We start from the raw sequence: 16,882 nt of genomic DNA on the forward strand, positions 1-16,882 counted from the left end.
GTATTAAAATTAAATGTTTTGATCTCTATCCATATTTATTAACACTTAAAATAATATCCATCACTTTTTATTAATGTGATTATACTCTCTTAAGGAAAAAAAAATCATCTTACACTAATAAAAGATAAAATAAAAAGCATCCTTTACACCTAATCTTACACTCTAATTCACTACCGTGTGAAAAACTTTCCACCCAAGTGACTACGTGTGAAACACTTCAAGGTGCGAGTCTTAATAAAATAGGGAAATTTGAATCTCAACCTTGCTATAAAAATCAGCCTGATAAGGGTTTGCATAAACCTTTGGACCCTGGCAATTTTTCACTTAAACTGGATTGAAGCTCCCACCTCGTACACAAATAAAAATAAAGGGCAGTGAGTTGAAGATGCCGCAGCGTGTAACCAACAGCACTGAAAATGAATAAAAATTAAGGCACAGCCTTCTATTAGTGCCCTACCCAAGTGAGCATCCTTGCCTGAGTCTAGCCGCGTGGAAAGTTTTTTGAAGCCTCGATCCACCAATTTGTGCACCCTGTTACAACTCGCCAATATAGGTCTAAATCTGCATTTACTCAACCCACTGGGCTTCTTGCATCAATTCAGACAGGTTTGTATGTTATGTTTCTGATAATTTATTTTCCTTGTATCCTCTACTTAATGCGTGGAAATGCAAACGCAGAATTATTGTTCGAAGGATATCTGCAGTCTCTGTATTCACTATTTGCCTTCTGAACCTTCACGTGGGTCACATTTAGCAGGCTTCATCTCGATCCTTTTTGCTTTATTTCAGAGTTAGTTTCGAGCTTTATTTGGGTTATACGTAAGCTTATATAGATATGTTTTTCATAGGTTTTTGGGTGGCAAAATCTTGGGAAATGGCTTATTCAGGCAGGGCTCGGCGTCCCATCTCCTTCCTTCTGAAGCAGTTGAAGACATCCCACTCATATTCTTCGTGGACTCGCGGTAATGGATTTAATGGGCAGTCTATGTTTCAGTCAAATGCCATCAGCAGGTGCAAGGCACCATCATTCAGGCCTACTGCTGAGTTGGGATGGATTTTGGGTTTTAGCCATTCGTGCAGAGGGTACAGCGCTGAAGTGGGTTCCACAGAGCAAGTGGGTCTAATTAAACAACTGAGAGAAAGGACAAGTGCACCTATGAAGGATGTCAAAGCTGCTCTTGTCGATTGCAACTGGGATCTCGGTATGTATGTCTATAAAACCTCGTTAAAATCACAAAATTCTTGTTCATTTTCACGCCAAATTCGTGTACATTTTGAAGAGCTACAATATAAACATGCCCGAGGAGCTGCATTGCAAAGAACATATTCTTTCAGCTTAGATGTCAAGGATAACTATTTTCCCAAATTCAGGTGTGACTTAATACTTGGTCTCATCCCTAAACTCATACATGCGGGTGGGGCAGACAATAGAAACAACACTCCTTACAACTCAGCAATTACTCTTGATTTGGCTCTACCTTCCAAGCTGACGAGGCGAGTCAAAATTCCGTTAAAACTCCTGATTGAAAAATGGTCAGACTCGGTTCTGATTACTATGTTTGCTGCGTTTATTCCTTATTTCTTTTGGAGCGTATGTTTCCTGGTCATTTTTAACAAGTGGAGTTCTCACCGAGTGTTCAGAGTCACCGAGTTGACTTTCCACTTCGGGGTTGCTGATTCGTCCCTAAGTCTGAGCTGTGTGACTCTGGCAGAGCATGATGAAAGTAGAGCCTAACTCACTCTGTGAACCCTACCTGTGAACTAATACCCCATCAGCTCAGTTTTGGGTTTTTTGTTTTGTTTTTTCTCATGATGATTCTCAGTCTTTTGCTGGAACGGATGCCCTACTCCATTACAAGAATATTATAATAAATCGTTGCTGGCTTACAATAGGAATATTCAACATTCTTCATGCTTGGAAGCGCTTAGGCAGTTATATAATGTATTCCACCAAATTTCCTCAGGACTTGTGCTTGACCCCATATAAACGGGCATCCTGCTTACAAAGGCAAAGCGGCCTACATGCATGGACGAGATGGCCTATAAGGGTGAGCATGTCTGGTGGATTTGAACCTTGGGAGGTGGTATGAAACAGCCCATCTTTACCATCAAAGCGAGACTCTATTGACTAATTTATCGATTAAAGGAATCACAAGATGAACCTCATCACAAAATTTTAAGAAGCCATACTGCTCAAAGACTAAAGTAAAATCCCCACTTATTAAATTTTGTACAGTTGATGGGCCGAATGCTGATTTTGTATCTGTTTTGTTATCAAGTTATCTAGTTAAAAACGGGTCTTTTTAACTACCTCAGATTCTGTGCTGTCGTGGCCACCTATCTGCTGCCCTTTTTTAATTGTTCTCTAGTTTCCTAGATGGTCAGTCACGTCAGTCGATGCCAATCTGGATTTTTTCCTGTCCCTCCTGTCTCTTCTCCCCTTCCCAAAGGAAATAAAGGTTTATTATGAGATGAACAATGCCATTGTTGCGAAAACTTTATGTGCTAATATTCACCCACGAGCTGTTTTTAGCATTTCCTAGAAATTAGGTTTATCAACAAGAAAAATGATCTCCACAAATAATCAAGTGTTTCTGTAAAAGCCGCTAGTATTCTGCATATGATTTTTGAAACTGTTTTTCACTTCAATTTTGGCATTGCAATGTTCCTTATGTTTTGTATATTTAGAAATGCATGAAACTTATCAAATTTTGGGACTTTTCTTAAATGCAGTCCTGGATTATTGTAAACATCCCAGATACAGCACCTAAAACATTAGGCTCAGCAACTTAATTTTTCTAGTCCTAAATTGATATGAACCATAGTGTGATGAGTCTTTTGATGACTCACTTTCTCTGTGGGATGGATTGTTGCAGAGGCTGCATATACAGAATTGAGGAAGAAGGGTATTGCAGGTGCATCAAAAAAAGGGGCCCGTATTGCTGCTGAAGGGATGCTGGCATTGGCTCAAGATGAGAAAGTAGCTGCCGTTATTGAACTAAACTGCGAGACAGATTTTGTCGCCAGGAATGAAATATTCCAATATCTGGTCTCCAATTTCTATCCATTTTACTCTTCTGATTCACTTACACTGCCAATAAAGGGAATTCCTTTTACAATTTGTCTGAAACTTAGCACAACCTGAAATTTGATGCTTTGTAAAACTTTTCATGAAGATCTTTTACTATCTAATCTTTTTAGTTCCTTAAACCTGGGTTAATTGCTGCCAAGTTCCAACAGACAAGTAGTTTAAATTCCTTTCTTAAACCTTTACTGCTATTAATCTTCCCCTTATCCTATCTTTCATTGTTTGGCTAGATATCTTCAGTGTTCCAGAGTTTTATTGTGCATAAATAAAAGAAGACATAAAGAAACCTCTGCACGAAACTGCCTACAATTTGTTAGAATTTTTTTTGACCCCAGAAAGATTGTAGCTAACTTCAGAATTTGAATTTGCATAATGTCAAATCCATGATCGAGCCAACCTTCTTCTGCTGAAAGGAATAATGCACATAATAAATTCATAATGCAAGTAAAAGTTGAGACTCACAATTCATGCAATTAAGGAAACTATATGGTCCAAAGAATCCAATGTGTTCTGCTGAATCCAAGGGCTTGAGAACACCTGAGTTTCGATAGTAGAAGCTAAATGCATCATTATGAATCCAATTAAATATAAAAACTATATAAAAATGTGGATTGCTTGGAAATGAAAACTTTGGTGACCTTACATTGATTTAACCGATTAGAAAAAGAAACTAGAAAAATACACAAAGTTTTGACTTCGTTTTTATCTCTTTGTTTTGTTTTGTTTGTTTATGTGGATTTATTTCGTTTTTGTCTTGCTTTGGTCCAAGTTGTTACTTTGCTGTTGGAATAAGCATCAATTGGTTAATCTTCCCAGTCCATGTTTTTTGACTTGCTCTGCCCATCTTGGGAATTCCAGACTATTTTTGAAATGGCTTAGTTTCTTCACTCTCTGCAAGTGAAAAGTTATGAAGGTGAGTACCTCACAAAACAAAATAAATGAGAAGACCCAGAGGAGTTTGTCTACTCGACTACCTCTATAAAAAAAAGGGAAAAACCAGCACTACACACTGCATAATGTAAACATAGCTGTTAGGATAGATAATCAAGTTTGTCTCCCTCATCGTTCTGCTTCAAATGGGTAAAAACCATTAAGTCAAAAAAAATTCTGCTGTAAATAATTTTTTTTTAGGCAAACTGTAAGTTAGAATACCCAACCCTGACTGCTCCCTTTGTATGTGAAAATAAATTGGTACTCAAAGCACCATAAGCATGTGTCATACACACAATACAATAATCATCTAAATATCATATTCATAGGCAAATTCAAATTAAGCAGATCACAAATCGAAGAAAGTATGCATAAAGATTTGAGTATATAAATATCAAGGGAGAGCCTTTACTGTAGACGTACACTAATATTCTCAAGGGTCATTCCAAGTTCTAATCTACGATGATTATAAATGATTTAGTACACACAATGTCAAGGTATAAATGTCTGCATGATAAACCTCGTTATTACTTGTTTCCTTTAACATATTTCCAGTGTAAGATGCATGTCGGACTTGCAGTCCACATCAATTTTGGAAAAGCTTATAATCGCAATTTGAAATTGAATTTAAGGTTGTGATTTAACAAATTTGCTTCCGATATGCACATTCATATACAACATGATTCGCCCATGAATTATTGAAGATGGAATACAAATCTTGTTAGTAAAATTGCTCACAATAGCTGCACAAAGCTTACACCAGCAAAATGGGAGAGAAAGCATATTCATGGAATCACGTTACTTTTCAAAGAAAGTCATTTATGTGAGTACAATAAAGGTTGTCTCTTAGAATTCCACTTGATTATAGACTAATTAATAAGAGTCTTGTTATTGCTCAATCTAGCAGGGCTCCTAGGAGGGGTTCCAAAGGGGCAACTACTAGACCAAGTGGCAACAATGGGACAAGGACCCATTGCCATTTCAGTCGATGTCCCTTGCTCTTAACAGACTTTCACTAATGGGAGGAGTCCCGATACGAAGGAAATCACTAGAATGATGAGGTCAATGATTAGATATAATATGATTTCCAAAGCCCATTCAAAGGAGAGGCTCAAATAATAGGTTGCTTGTCTTAGAAGCAAAGGAAGGGCTCTCCAAGAAAGGCTTAATGGTAGGAGGCCTAGACCTAGGTGAAAGGGTATTCAACACAAGGAATGCACCCAGATCAAGGATTCCTAGAAAAGGGAAAGGACCTCTCTTAGGGTTTGTGAGATGACAAGCATGCAAATGTTTGGGACCACAAGAGAGACCTAGGGGATTGAAGCAAAACCTAGGATTTACGATGATCATTCAACAAGTTGACTAAGTCTAGTAAGGATGAGGTTAAAGTGGTTAACCAAAGATGAACTTCCTTTGAGTTTTGAAGTGTAAAGACCCTCAAGAAGACCCTTTACCAAGACGTTCAAGATGATTTTCAGGGTGCCAGCTAGGGTTTGAGTTTTCTCACAATTCGACTGTTGGAATTGGCTCAAATTCCGAGAGCTAGAGGAAACATCAATGCAGAAGGCTGTCCAAGCGGTTTTGTGAGAGCTCTTCTCTATTGCAATTTACACCAAGCCCTAGTAGGCCGTCTAGGTTTAGGGCTGAATTTTAGGAAAAGGAGAAAAAGAGAAGGGAAAAGGTTTGATCACCAAATTGGCTCAGACTAGTGCCTTGTCCTTGGGCTATGGAGTCTATGTGCTTCGAAATTTGGCTGAAATCATCTTCAAGGAGGCTAGAAAATGATGCCCTAGCAAGCACTCTCTAGCATTTACCAACCCAAGATTTATGGACTTTCATGGAGAGAAAGCAAATTCTATTCTACTAGGAACAATCATCTACTTTATATCAATGAGTAACATGCACAAATTTGCATTCTAACATTTTTTTACAATGATATTCAATAATTAGGGTGATAAAAGACAAGAGCTAGTTGCATAATTTCCACATGTTAGACATTATTTCATAAGCAAAATTTCCTTAGCAAAATTTACTTACAAGATAACAACAGATATATCCAAATCCAAGATCAAGAAGATGGATCCAAGAGAACAAAAATTTTAGCTCCAAAAATATCGAAATGCATCAAGAGATCTCCAATATACAACCAAGAAAGAACTACAAAATTCTCAAGAAGAGATATCCAAGTCCAAGTGATGATGAATGAGAGAGAACACCTCTCTTATATTTATACAATTGTCTAAGGGGTTCGAATAGGCTAAATTAGGCTAATGATGCCCCTATAATAAAATAATGTGCAAAATAACAATACTTTTAGTGACAAGCCCACCAAATGATTCCATAATATGAAAATAAGCCTCTCAAGAGGGCTGAAATGATAATACAATAGCTAGGAGGGCCTTGGAAGGTCTAGTGAAGTCCAACATGTGCTAAAATGAATGGAAGGGCTCCAAGAATAGTGATGAACCAGCAACCAAATGACCCCTTGATCTCCAAGCAAATGACCTGTGATGCTCCCAAGTGGCTGTGGGGGCACAAAAGCATCCTCATGGGTCTCCAACTGAATCGAACAAGCATGTATCCTATCTGCAAGGGCTGGAACAATGATGCAAGCCGTCCCTTGTCCCCCATGGTGAGACAAAATCTCATATGGGCCCTGGATCAACTGCCGAGTGTGTGGTGCAAGTGTGTAGCCGACTGAGCAAGGTGGTCTAGGTGCATCATCATCATCAAATAAGTCAGACACGAGCGACTAATGAATGGTGCTGAAGGATTCCATGGCATGGTTATATGCTCTTTACTATAGTGGAGGCTCGTGACTCTCAACACACACTGTACAAATGCCAATATGACCCTATGGAGGGATTGAACCCCGTATTGGGAGAGGAAACCCCATGATGAAGATCCAATTGCAATCTAGTATAAGATTCAATGCGTCTCCTTACCTTACAGTACAACAAATCGTTAGTGTAATTGAGCAAATGAGCTTACAAGTCATGAAACCTAGTGGGCACTTCATAGTGGCATGCCCTTCCATAATGGGCTTTAGAGTGTACATGTGTCTCCAAGTTCAACGAGGTTAATCAAGGATCCTATTGAGTGGTTTCAACCTTTAAGGGAGTGACAGGTCCATGGTACATCCATCATATGGATGGTGTCATGTGATATGGTGATGGAATGGAGTGGGGCATCAGGGAAAGGCTCCAAGCCACATGCCATGGTACAAGGGTAGCTCTGATTAGGGAGGCTTGCACTTGGGGTTATAGATGTAGGAGGGAGTAATTGTGGTACATTGGTTACCTCGGCCTTTGTTTTTCCACCCTTATTCATATGCCTTTTGCCATTTATTAATTTTTTTTCTTTTATAACTGCTCGGGGCTCTAGGGAATGAAAGCATGATGTGTAAGATATAACAATGATTACCTCCTTAAGGTGGTTGGTGTTGGTGTGCAGGTAGGGGTGATTTATCTACCTTATTCCAACATTAATCTTATCAATCCGGGTGCATATCCTTTCAAGGCAACACACACGGTATATGCAGGGGCAACCGAGTGATCTTTCCCAACCAAGGGTTCGTGTTAAGATTCAAAGCATAAATGCAAGATCAACAACTCACAAAATTGCAGAAATAATCATGAACAATAAAGGATTATAACAACACACATAAACTGACAAATAACACACACATAAAGACGCAGCACCTGATCAGAAGAGCGGGCCCATCTCTCTGATTAGGGCTACATTAGCCATGAAAAGATTTAGAACAACAAAGTGGATGATCTTTTATTAATCGATGACAGAAGTTTACGATGTTGATGGGTGAACCCCCATTCACAGGATCAACCTCTGTGTTATACACAGCGAGGGAGATTAACAGTTCTCCCGCAAACATAGCAACTGCAGATACAAAGTTATACATTGGTTGGAACAATATCAACGTAAGATGCCTGGGATAGCAGAAAGGCCCTAAAATAGTTCAGGGCATCTGTTTTCCAAGCTGTGCAACCTCGTGTTAATCGGCCGTTGCCAATTCTGTTACAATGCGCCAAGTTGAGGGTTCTTGTGCTTATGATGCGGTCAAACACCAGTTTAGTACCGCAAATAGATAGACTCCATGCCTTTTACTTCATTAATTAGAATATACCAATAGGATAGTAAAGGGGGGAATTACCTTGTGATTTTAACATAATAGCATGGGTAAATGAGTGCAAATATAGCAAAAAGGGTAATGAAAATAGGTGGAAAGATGGCCCAATTTGGTACCCAACATCTCCCCCCAACCAGCCTACTGCATGTCCTCATGCAATCCTCCGCTTTCGCAAATTTGGATTCAGTAGACTGTATGATAGATGGAGTTGGGTAAGATCATATTTCACAACCATTTGCTGGCTTGCTGTGGGTCTGCTGTAGCGTCCTCTTGCTTTGCTGGTTTCACGGTTGAAGCTGGTTCTTGTGGTACAGCCTCATCCGTGGTACTGGCAGGCCTTTCTGTATCAGCCCCTGTGTCTGCCACTGTCTCCATACTTTCTGCTTGGTCCTAGGGAGCTACCTCATCCCCCAATTCCTCTGTCTCCATTTCCATCTCCTCTGGTTCCTCTTGATCGACATAGTCATCTTCGACAGGGTCTTCCTCCATGGCTTCAGGTTCTTCTGCCCTAGCAGCTATAGCAGCTGCTATCTGTTCCTCCGTGGAGTCCTGAAACACCTCCCACGGAATCGAGATCTGTCCAATGGCATGCATTATCAGCAGCCGCACCAACCCATGATGCATAATGACTGCCAGTACCTGTCGAGCCCCCTGAGCTGAATGCGCCATTAGATGAAGGCTCCTTAGCAGGAAGTAGGGGACATTCATGGAGAAAGCCTCTGCCTGTGGAAATCGCAGATGGGCTAATATGCGGAGGTGATATCTGAAAATTGTGGAGTATCGGCCCTCGCATGTCATATATTTGATGACAAATTCTGCTACTTCTCCCCATGGATATGGTAGTGAATTCCTGTCGTACCCCCTGCCTTTCTGCGCTATCGTCTCTCCGGCTTGAAGGAAGGCCTCGGGGAATTTCGGAAGGTGAGTTCTCCTTACAAACCATCGTTCCCCAGCCTGCGGAAGCCCAGTGACCTCCGCAACAATTTCTTCTGTTACGGGAATCACCACTCCACAAACCCGCGAGCCTTCTTCCCCCAAATTCCGTGCGAATTCCACTGTCAATTCTTCATCAAATCCCCTTAACCTGTCAAAATATACATCCCACCCTACGTTCCGAAAGACCTGCCAAACCTCCCAATTACTCTGGACTACCCTTGTGCTCTCTGGTTCATGACGGATTGATCGGCCACCCATCGTTGCGAAGGCGGAAACAACACGTCGATTGCAGTCGGCTGGCAGGGGAAAGTGACAGGTTTCCAAACCGTTAGAGGTTGAAATAAAGTCATGGCTGATTTGGGAAAGATGGGACAAACAGTACTGGTACGAGCGGGAGTAATGGCAGATCCAGTACTGGTACGTATGGGAGTAATGGCGAATCCAGTACTGGTACGTTCGGATATCATGGCAAGTTAGGGTGGTACAGAGGTGTATTTGGAAAATTAAATGCGGCGCGTGGGGAGGATGGCCGATATGACCTGGTGGTACGAATCCGCATCCCAAGGTTTTTTAAAAACGATTATGGCATACCGCCATCATCATATTCGGTTGAGCAGAATTATGTGCACTAAATGCTTTTCATGGTACACCGTCATTTCTTATGATGGTTTCCCCCCAACTTTAATGATGGCCGTCCTCGACACGTTTATTTGTCCTTTTTGGAATATTTAATTAAATCCATAAAACGACAGAGACGTACCTGCGGACTTACCTGATGGAGTGACAACACAGTGATCAACGGCAAGAGTGAGTAACAACTGCTTTGAAGTAATGGAACAGTGAGTAGCAGCAGCAGTGAGTAACGACAGTTTTTTGGAGTAACAGTAGTTACGGCAGTTACAGAGTAATAGCAACGACGGTGTAATGACAGTTGCGGAGTAACGGTAGCGACGGTGTAATGACAGTTGTAGAGTAACAACAGCTACGGTGTAATGGCAGTTGTAGAGTAACAACAGCTACGGTGTAATGGCAGTTGCAGAGTAACAGCAGCTACGGTGTAACGACAGTTGCAGAGTAACAGCAGCTACGGTGTAACGACAGTTGCAGAGTAACAACAGCTGTGGTGTAACGACAGTTGTAGAGTAACAACAGCTGTGGTGTAACGACAGTTGCAGAGTAACAGCAGCTACGGTGTAACAACAGTTGCAGAGTAATGGCAGCTACGGTGTAACGACAGTTGCGGAGTAACGACAACTATGGTGTAACGGCAGTGGCAGAGTAATAGGACAGCGGAGTAACAGTAGCTACGGTGTAACAACAGTTATGGAGTAACAACAGCGACGATGTAACAACCATTCTGGAGTAACAGCAGCGACGGTGTAACAACAGTTATGGAGTAACAACAGCTATGGTGTAACAACAGTTATGAAGTAACAACAGCTATGGTGTAACAACAGTTATGGAGTAACAGCAGCTACAATGTAACAACAGTTAAAATGATAGCGCCGGTGTTACCTTTCTCCTCGCCATATTTCTTCATTGTTCCTGCAAAAGACAAACAAACAATACATATATATATATATATTTTGGTTGTAGAACAGAGTGAGGTTGTCTTGTTTTCCAATGATCATTAAATCAGATGAAGCAGAAAGATTTCTTTAGACGCTGAACGGTGATATAATTTAAGACGGTGTCCGTTTACCAGGTATGAAATATGGTTTTCTTCTATTGTACTTAGTCTAACCGTTCCATTGTCGAACACCGCGTCCACCTGATATGGGCCCATCCAGCGAGTGCAGAGCTTGCCTTTGAAATCTTTAAATTTGGAGTCATACAATAACGCCTAGTCCCCCTCCTGAAACACCTTGGTTTTGATGAATTTATCGTGCCATTTCATTCTCTATTGTTGAACAACAGTAGTTCTTTGGACAGCCACTGCTCGAATCTTGTCCAATTCATTCAGCTGTTCCAGTCGGTGTTTCTGGGCTTCTGATAAATCTAGGCCTACTTCCAGAGCTGTTCTGAGTGTACTGATCTCAAATTCCACGGAAACAAGGGGGATTTTCCATAGACTAATTCATATGGAGAAAACCCTGTTGTATTCCGCCATGTCGTCCTGTATGCCCATAGAGCTTCTGGGAGTTTCTGTGCCCAATCCCGGTGATGGCTTGCTACTGTCTTTGTTAAGATATTTTCCAATACCTTATTTGTGCTTTCTACCTGTCCATTCGCTTGGGGATGATAGGGGGTTGTCACTCTATGTTTGACCCCATATTTCTGCATTAACTTTTCTATCATATGGGAAGTAAACTGTGATCCACCGTCTGATACAATCTCTCTTGGAGTCCCGTACCTAGCAAAAATTTCTTCAAAGAGGAAGTCTGCCACCACTTGCTATGTTGCTCTCGTGACCGCCCTGGCTTCCACCCATTTCGTTACATAATCGGTGCAGACCAAGATGTAAGCCTTCTGATGTGAAGGTGGATTGAAGGGACCAACGAAATCGATGGCCCATTTCTCGAATGGTTCAAGGACTATCTGGGGCTGCAGGGGCATTTCATCTGCTTTCCCAGGTTGTCCCATCTGTTGACAACTGTCACACCTTCGCACATAATCTCGAGCGTCACGGAAGATGGAGGGCCAGTAATATCCCATTTGCAGTACTTTATGACCTGTTCTTTTGTCTGCAAAGTGTCCCCCATAGGGTCCACCGTGTGCAGCTTTTAATATCTCGAAAATATCATCCCCTGCTACACAACGCCGAATCTGCTGATCCACCCCCGTGTGGAAGAGATATCCTGCCATCCATGAATATCTGGTACTGTGGTGGATGATCTTCCTTTGCTCCTTATAGGATAGGTGACGAGGCACTTTACCTGTAGCCAAATAGTTAGCAATATCTGCATACCACGGAGTGTTAGCAGAAACTGCAAAAAGATGCTCATCAGGAAAATCATCTTCAATTGGTGTTTCCTTACCATCACGTTCTATCCTAGATAAAAAGTCTGCGACCACATTGTCTTTACCTAGTTTATCTACTATAGTGATATCAAATTCCTGTAGTAATAACAACCACCTTGTAATTTGACCAGGGGTAACAGGTTTGTTCATTAAATACCTGATGGTTGCATGATCAGTGTGCACAAAAGTAGGATACCTGGTGATATAGTGTCGGAACTTGTTGATGGCATAAATGACAGCAAGGAATTCCTTCTCAGTCACTGTGTAGTTTAATTCAGCAGGGGCCAAATTTTTACTAACATAGTAGACTGCGTAAGGTACTTTGTCCTCTTGCTGTCCCAACACTGCACCAATTGCTGTCTGAGAAGCATCCATATGAATGTGGAACGGTAAAGCCCAATGAGGTCCCCTAAGGATCGAAGCACTGCTAACTCCTTAATTCTTGTAAACGCTGCATCATAGTCTTTAGTCCACACAAATTCTGAATCTTTCGTTAGTAATTGAAACAGTGGGTGTGCTACTTTTGCAAAATTTTCTATGAAACGTCTATAATAACCAGCACACCTAATGAAACTGCGTACCTGTGTGACTGTTTTAGGTGTTGGAAAGTGCAGAATTACCTGTATCTTTGCTGGATCCATTCTGATTCCTTCAGCTGAAAGTAAATGTCCCAAAATGATTCCCTCTTCCATCATCATGTGACATTTCACTGTACTCAGAGAGACACGTGCTTGTATACACCTTGCAAGAACTTTTTCTAGATTTTCCAGTCCTACCATAAACGAGTCCCCATATGGAGTGAAGTCATCCATATAGATCTCAACACTATCGTTTATCAAATCGGAGAAGATTCCCAGAATTGCCCTCTGGAATGTTGCCGGAGCATTGCACAGGCCAAAAGGAAGGACCCTGTATGCAAATGTCCCCCAGGGGCATGTGAACGTGGTCTTGTCCTGGTCCTTAGGAGCAATCTGGATCTGGTTATAGCCACTAAACCCATCCAGAAAAGAAAAATACTTCTTACCAGCCAATGTGTCTAACACTTGATCAATAAACGACAAGGGGAAGTGATCTTTCTGCGTTGCCTTGTTTAACTCTCGATAATCTACGCAGATCCGCCATTTGCCATTCTTTTTGGGGACCATTACCAGTGGTGATACCCATTGGCTGTCTGAGATTGGGTAAATGAAACCCACATCCAGTAACTTCTGAAGTTCTTCTTTTACCACATTCTTCAATGCCGGGTTCATTCTCCTTTGTGGTTGCCTTATAGGACAACAATCCTCCTTGATGTATATATGATGGGTGCATAAGTTAGCCGGGATTCCCTTCATATCCGCATAATCCCAGGCGAAGGCCTCCTTATGTTTCTGCAGAACATCTATAAGCTTCTCCTTCTGAGATTCTGACAGGTTCGGATTAATGTTCAAAGTTTTCCCCGGTTCCAATTCCACTTGTACACTTTCATGAGGTGCATCAATAGGTGGTTCCTCTAATCCTTCTGCTGTTTCCATAGTTTCCTAAGTTTCACAGCTCAGGATAGATTCTAGGATCTGCTGGTTCGATTCCGAAATGGAACAAGGATCGTCCATGAAAGAAGTGATCACATCATCTTCTGACTCCATTTTCAATTGCAAGGCTTGTTCGATAGTAAGGACGGGTCTCACTTCTTCCTCTTCCGTTACGTCCTCCACCACAAACACAACCTTCTTTTCGCTTGCTGGACCTTGAGCATAGCAAAAAGCTCATTCAAATGGTGGGTACGGGTTATTCATTCCCAGAGCTAGGCAGTACCATACTTACCGGACCGAATTTGTGGGGGCAAGAGTTCATGATTCCAGCTTATCCGGCCCACCTAACATCCCTTAAGCACAAATGATAAGGTACAACAAGGGAGGGTTTTCCAGTGAACGATCCATCGATAAGATATGATAATATTGATTACCTTTACAGGTGAATTTGGTTCTGTAGGTGGATATAACACCAAATTCTTAGTGTTATGCCCATTAGAAATGACCATATTCCCTGAGCGACACCCGATGTAAGCGTCTGCAGTAGCCAGCCATGGCCTACCCAAAATTAGGGGATGGCCGCCCACTGAAGATTGTGTATGTAATACCAGGAAGTCTATGGGGTAATGCCATGAATCTACTGAAATTGTCACATCTTCCAGCTTCCCTACAGGTTTGACTGTAGATCTGTCTGCTAATTCCAGTATTGTAGGTGTATGCTTTAAATTACGAAGTCCTAGCGCATGCATAGTTTCAGTAGTGATGACATTGATGGCAGCTCCCAGGTCTACCAACACATTTGGAATTTCTACCCCATTAATCTGTACTGTCAAGATCGATTTCCCGGATCTCCATATTTCACTGGCATTGATTTTCCCATCATAAAGTCCGACAACTTTCCCATAACATGTATAGTAAGGGGATCTTTAATTTTCTTGGCAGGTTTCTTGGAACAATATTCCCTAAGGGTCTTTGCATAGATTGGCACATCCTTCATAGCTTGCAATAAGGAAATTTTAACAAATAAGTTCTGCAATTCTCCTAATAAATCAAATTCAGATTGAGGACTTGGTTTATTCATGATTAATCTCTCTGGGTAAGGTGGTTCAGATTGAGGTTGTTTGACAGGAGGCGTCTGGGTTTTATTGGTTCGCTCTAGCTCCTTACTAATCGGCTCCGTCTCCTTATCTTCACTATCAAGCTGTTTAATGATGACTGGAGGAGGTTGGGCATTAACTGTCCGACCTGATCGCAGATTCATTTTGTACAGCTCCGTAGTGGAGATACTATACAAAGGCAGGTTAAGAACATTAGCGTAATGAGCTCCCTTATTGTTAGGGTTAGGATTAGGCTGCATGGGGAGCTGAGGACGGGCAGGCTGGTTACCAGGAGGCACATTAGAAGGCAGTTGGAGCTGCTGCTGGGGCATTTGCTGTGGCATCTGCGGAGGAAACTGTCCCGAAGTGGATCCTCGCCAGTTTGGTGCCCATGAAGAGCCCGTACTGGTTTGGGGTTCCACTGTTGCCAAGGTGGGTACTGATATTGCGGCCACATGGGAGGGTAAGGCATGGTCTGGGGATTCATATTACAATTATTAAAATACTAAGATGGATCCAGATACATACCTTGATTCCCCATTGGTGGTCGAGGTGGCCATGGCTTCCGAGATCCCATGAGGTACAACTGCTCCGTGTCCTCTCCCGTTCCTTGAAATACTGCTTTCAAGCCTGGTAAGGAAGGGCACGAGCTTGTCGCATGATTAAGCTCACAGATTGCACATTCCTCTATGGAATTTAGTGGACATTCCCGCTCCGGGTGCTTCTTTTTGCACTTTGGGCAGAACACTGCCATAGTCTTGTCCAGCTCTAATTGCTTTTGTTTTACTTGCAAGGTGTCCATCTGTGCTGACAGGGTACTGAGAATGTCTGTTCTTAGGTTATCCAACAGGTTTCCAATTTCTGCTTTTGTCACACCCCCGCCAGATCCTTTTCCTGAATGGACCCCCTGCTTGTTTCTCGCAAGCCCCCTTGAGCACTGAATACACAATTTGTAGATATCTTCGAACTTCTCCTTGGAGATATCTCCCTTTCCAACAATGTTCAATAGCTCCATTGAGTCTTCTCGAAGGGATCGAAGGAGGATAATCTTTAATATTTCCTTATCCAGGTCAGAATGTCCTGACCTCTGTAAGGTGTAGTTGAACCTCTCCACACAATCTTCCAAGCTCTCATCTTCTTTTTGTGTGAATTTGAAGAGTTCCTCCTTAATGTTCCGGGATTTACAGTAATCCTAGTATTTCTCCAAGAAAGCCGTGTGCATATCTTCCCATGTAGAAATGGATTTTCCTCCAAGGCCCATGAACCATCGCAGAGCCTTTCCTTTTAAAGTGGAAGGAAAATTTTTTAGCTTATGGGCATTCGTTGCGTAGTCAAACCCCCGACATACTATATCAAACTCAAATAAAAATGTGTCGGGGTCTTCAGAAATAAGCCCATGGAAAGTTGGCAAAGCTGCCAATGGAATAGGCTTTGTAGGTGCAACAGTTCCCAAATCCCCAATAGGGAAATCGATGGTGGAGTTTGTAGGAGCCATGAATATTTTCCAATAATCACTGGGGATCTCAACAGGTTCTGTAGAGGATGGCTGAGGATTCTTTGTTACTGGGATTCGAGCTGCTTTGGTAGCACTTCCCCGGCCCCTTGGTGATGTAAATATCCCCTCAACTCGTTCTCCTGTGGCCTGATGTCTCAATCCTTCGACTGCATCTCCCTTTCATTTACTAGAACAATCCGATCCTACCGATGCTCTGCTTGCAACTTCCTCCTCTGCTAACACCAGCTCAAGATTCTCTAGATCAGGTCCACTGCTAGATGCTTCTCCCGTGGTTAGAGGGACTTGCTATGTTGAGTCACCACAGAATGCCGCAGTTGATACTGGTTGTTCCACTGATTGTCCTTCTGACTTCACCCTTCTTGCTCCTGGTCTCACAGCTACGCGAGAGGATGCTTCAGATTCAACCTTTGCTATGATCTCTTGTATATAGGTTTTTCTTCCCAGGTCTGGTCTTCTGCCCCTTGGGGCTCTCCCTCTGCCCCTTTTATTGGGTTCTTTGTTCATACAAAAGTTGGATTGATGGGGGAGTTTCTGTATGAACCTACAATACTTCAATCTTGGAGTAAGGCGTCAAAGGATTGTTCCTTCCCCAGGATGAAAGAACTCCTAGGGTTTCAAGCCTGGAGTAGGGCATCAAAAGACTCCTCCCTCCCCAGGAACAAGAAACAAAAACAATCAAACCCATGGAAAACCCTA

The 16,882-nt window shown here is 42.0% G+C and overlaps 1 protein-coding gene across 3 annotated transcripts in view; it reads left to right on the forward strand.

The window, feature by feature from the left end:
- The first annotated feature begins 271 nt into the window (after positions 1–271).
- Positions 272–16,882, forward strand: part of LOC149170617 (translation elongation factor Ts (EF-Ts)) — a 177,530-nt gene continuing 160,919 nt past the window's right edge. The window contains exons 1-4 of one of the 3 annotated variants that reach the window (XM_089423943.1): positions 272–606; positions 679–739; positions 849–1,202; positions 2,877–3,049. In XM_089423943.1, the coding sequence (XP_089280069.1) occupies positions 875–1,202; positions 2,877–3,049 (501 nt within the window). In that variant the 5' untranslated portion in view covers positions 272–606; positions 679–739; positions 849–874. The remainder of the gene's footprint in view (positions 607–678; positions 740–848; positions 1,203–2,876; positions 3,050–16,882) is intronic. The other 2 variants (XR_016259000.1, XM_089423942.1) reach the window with 2 other exon arrangements.

The sequence above is a fragment of the Pinus tabuliformis genome, chromosome 4_2, assembly GCF_031772625.1.
Source record: "Pinus tabuliformis cultivar Carrire ecotype Pingquan chromosome 4_2, CPIR1, whole genome shotgun sequence".
Classification (NCBI taxonomy): domain Eukaryota; kingdom Viridiplantae; phylum Streptophyta; class Pinopsida; order Pinales; family Pinaceae; genus Pinus; species Pinus tabuliformis.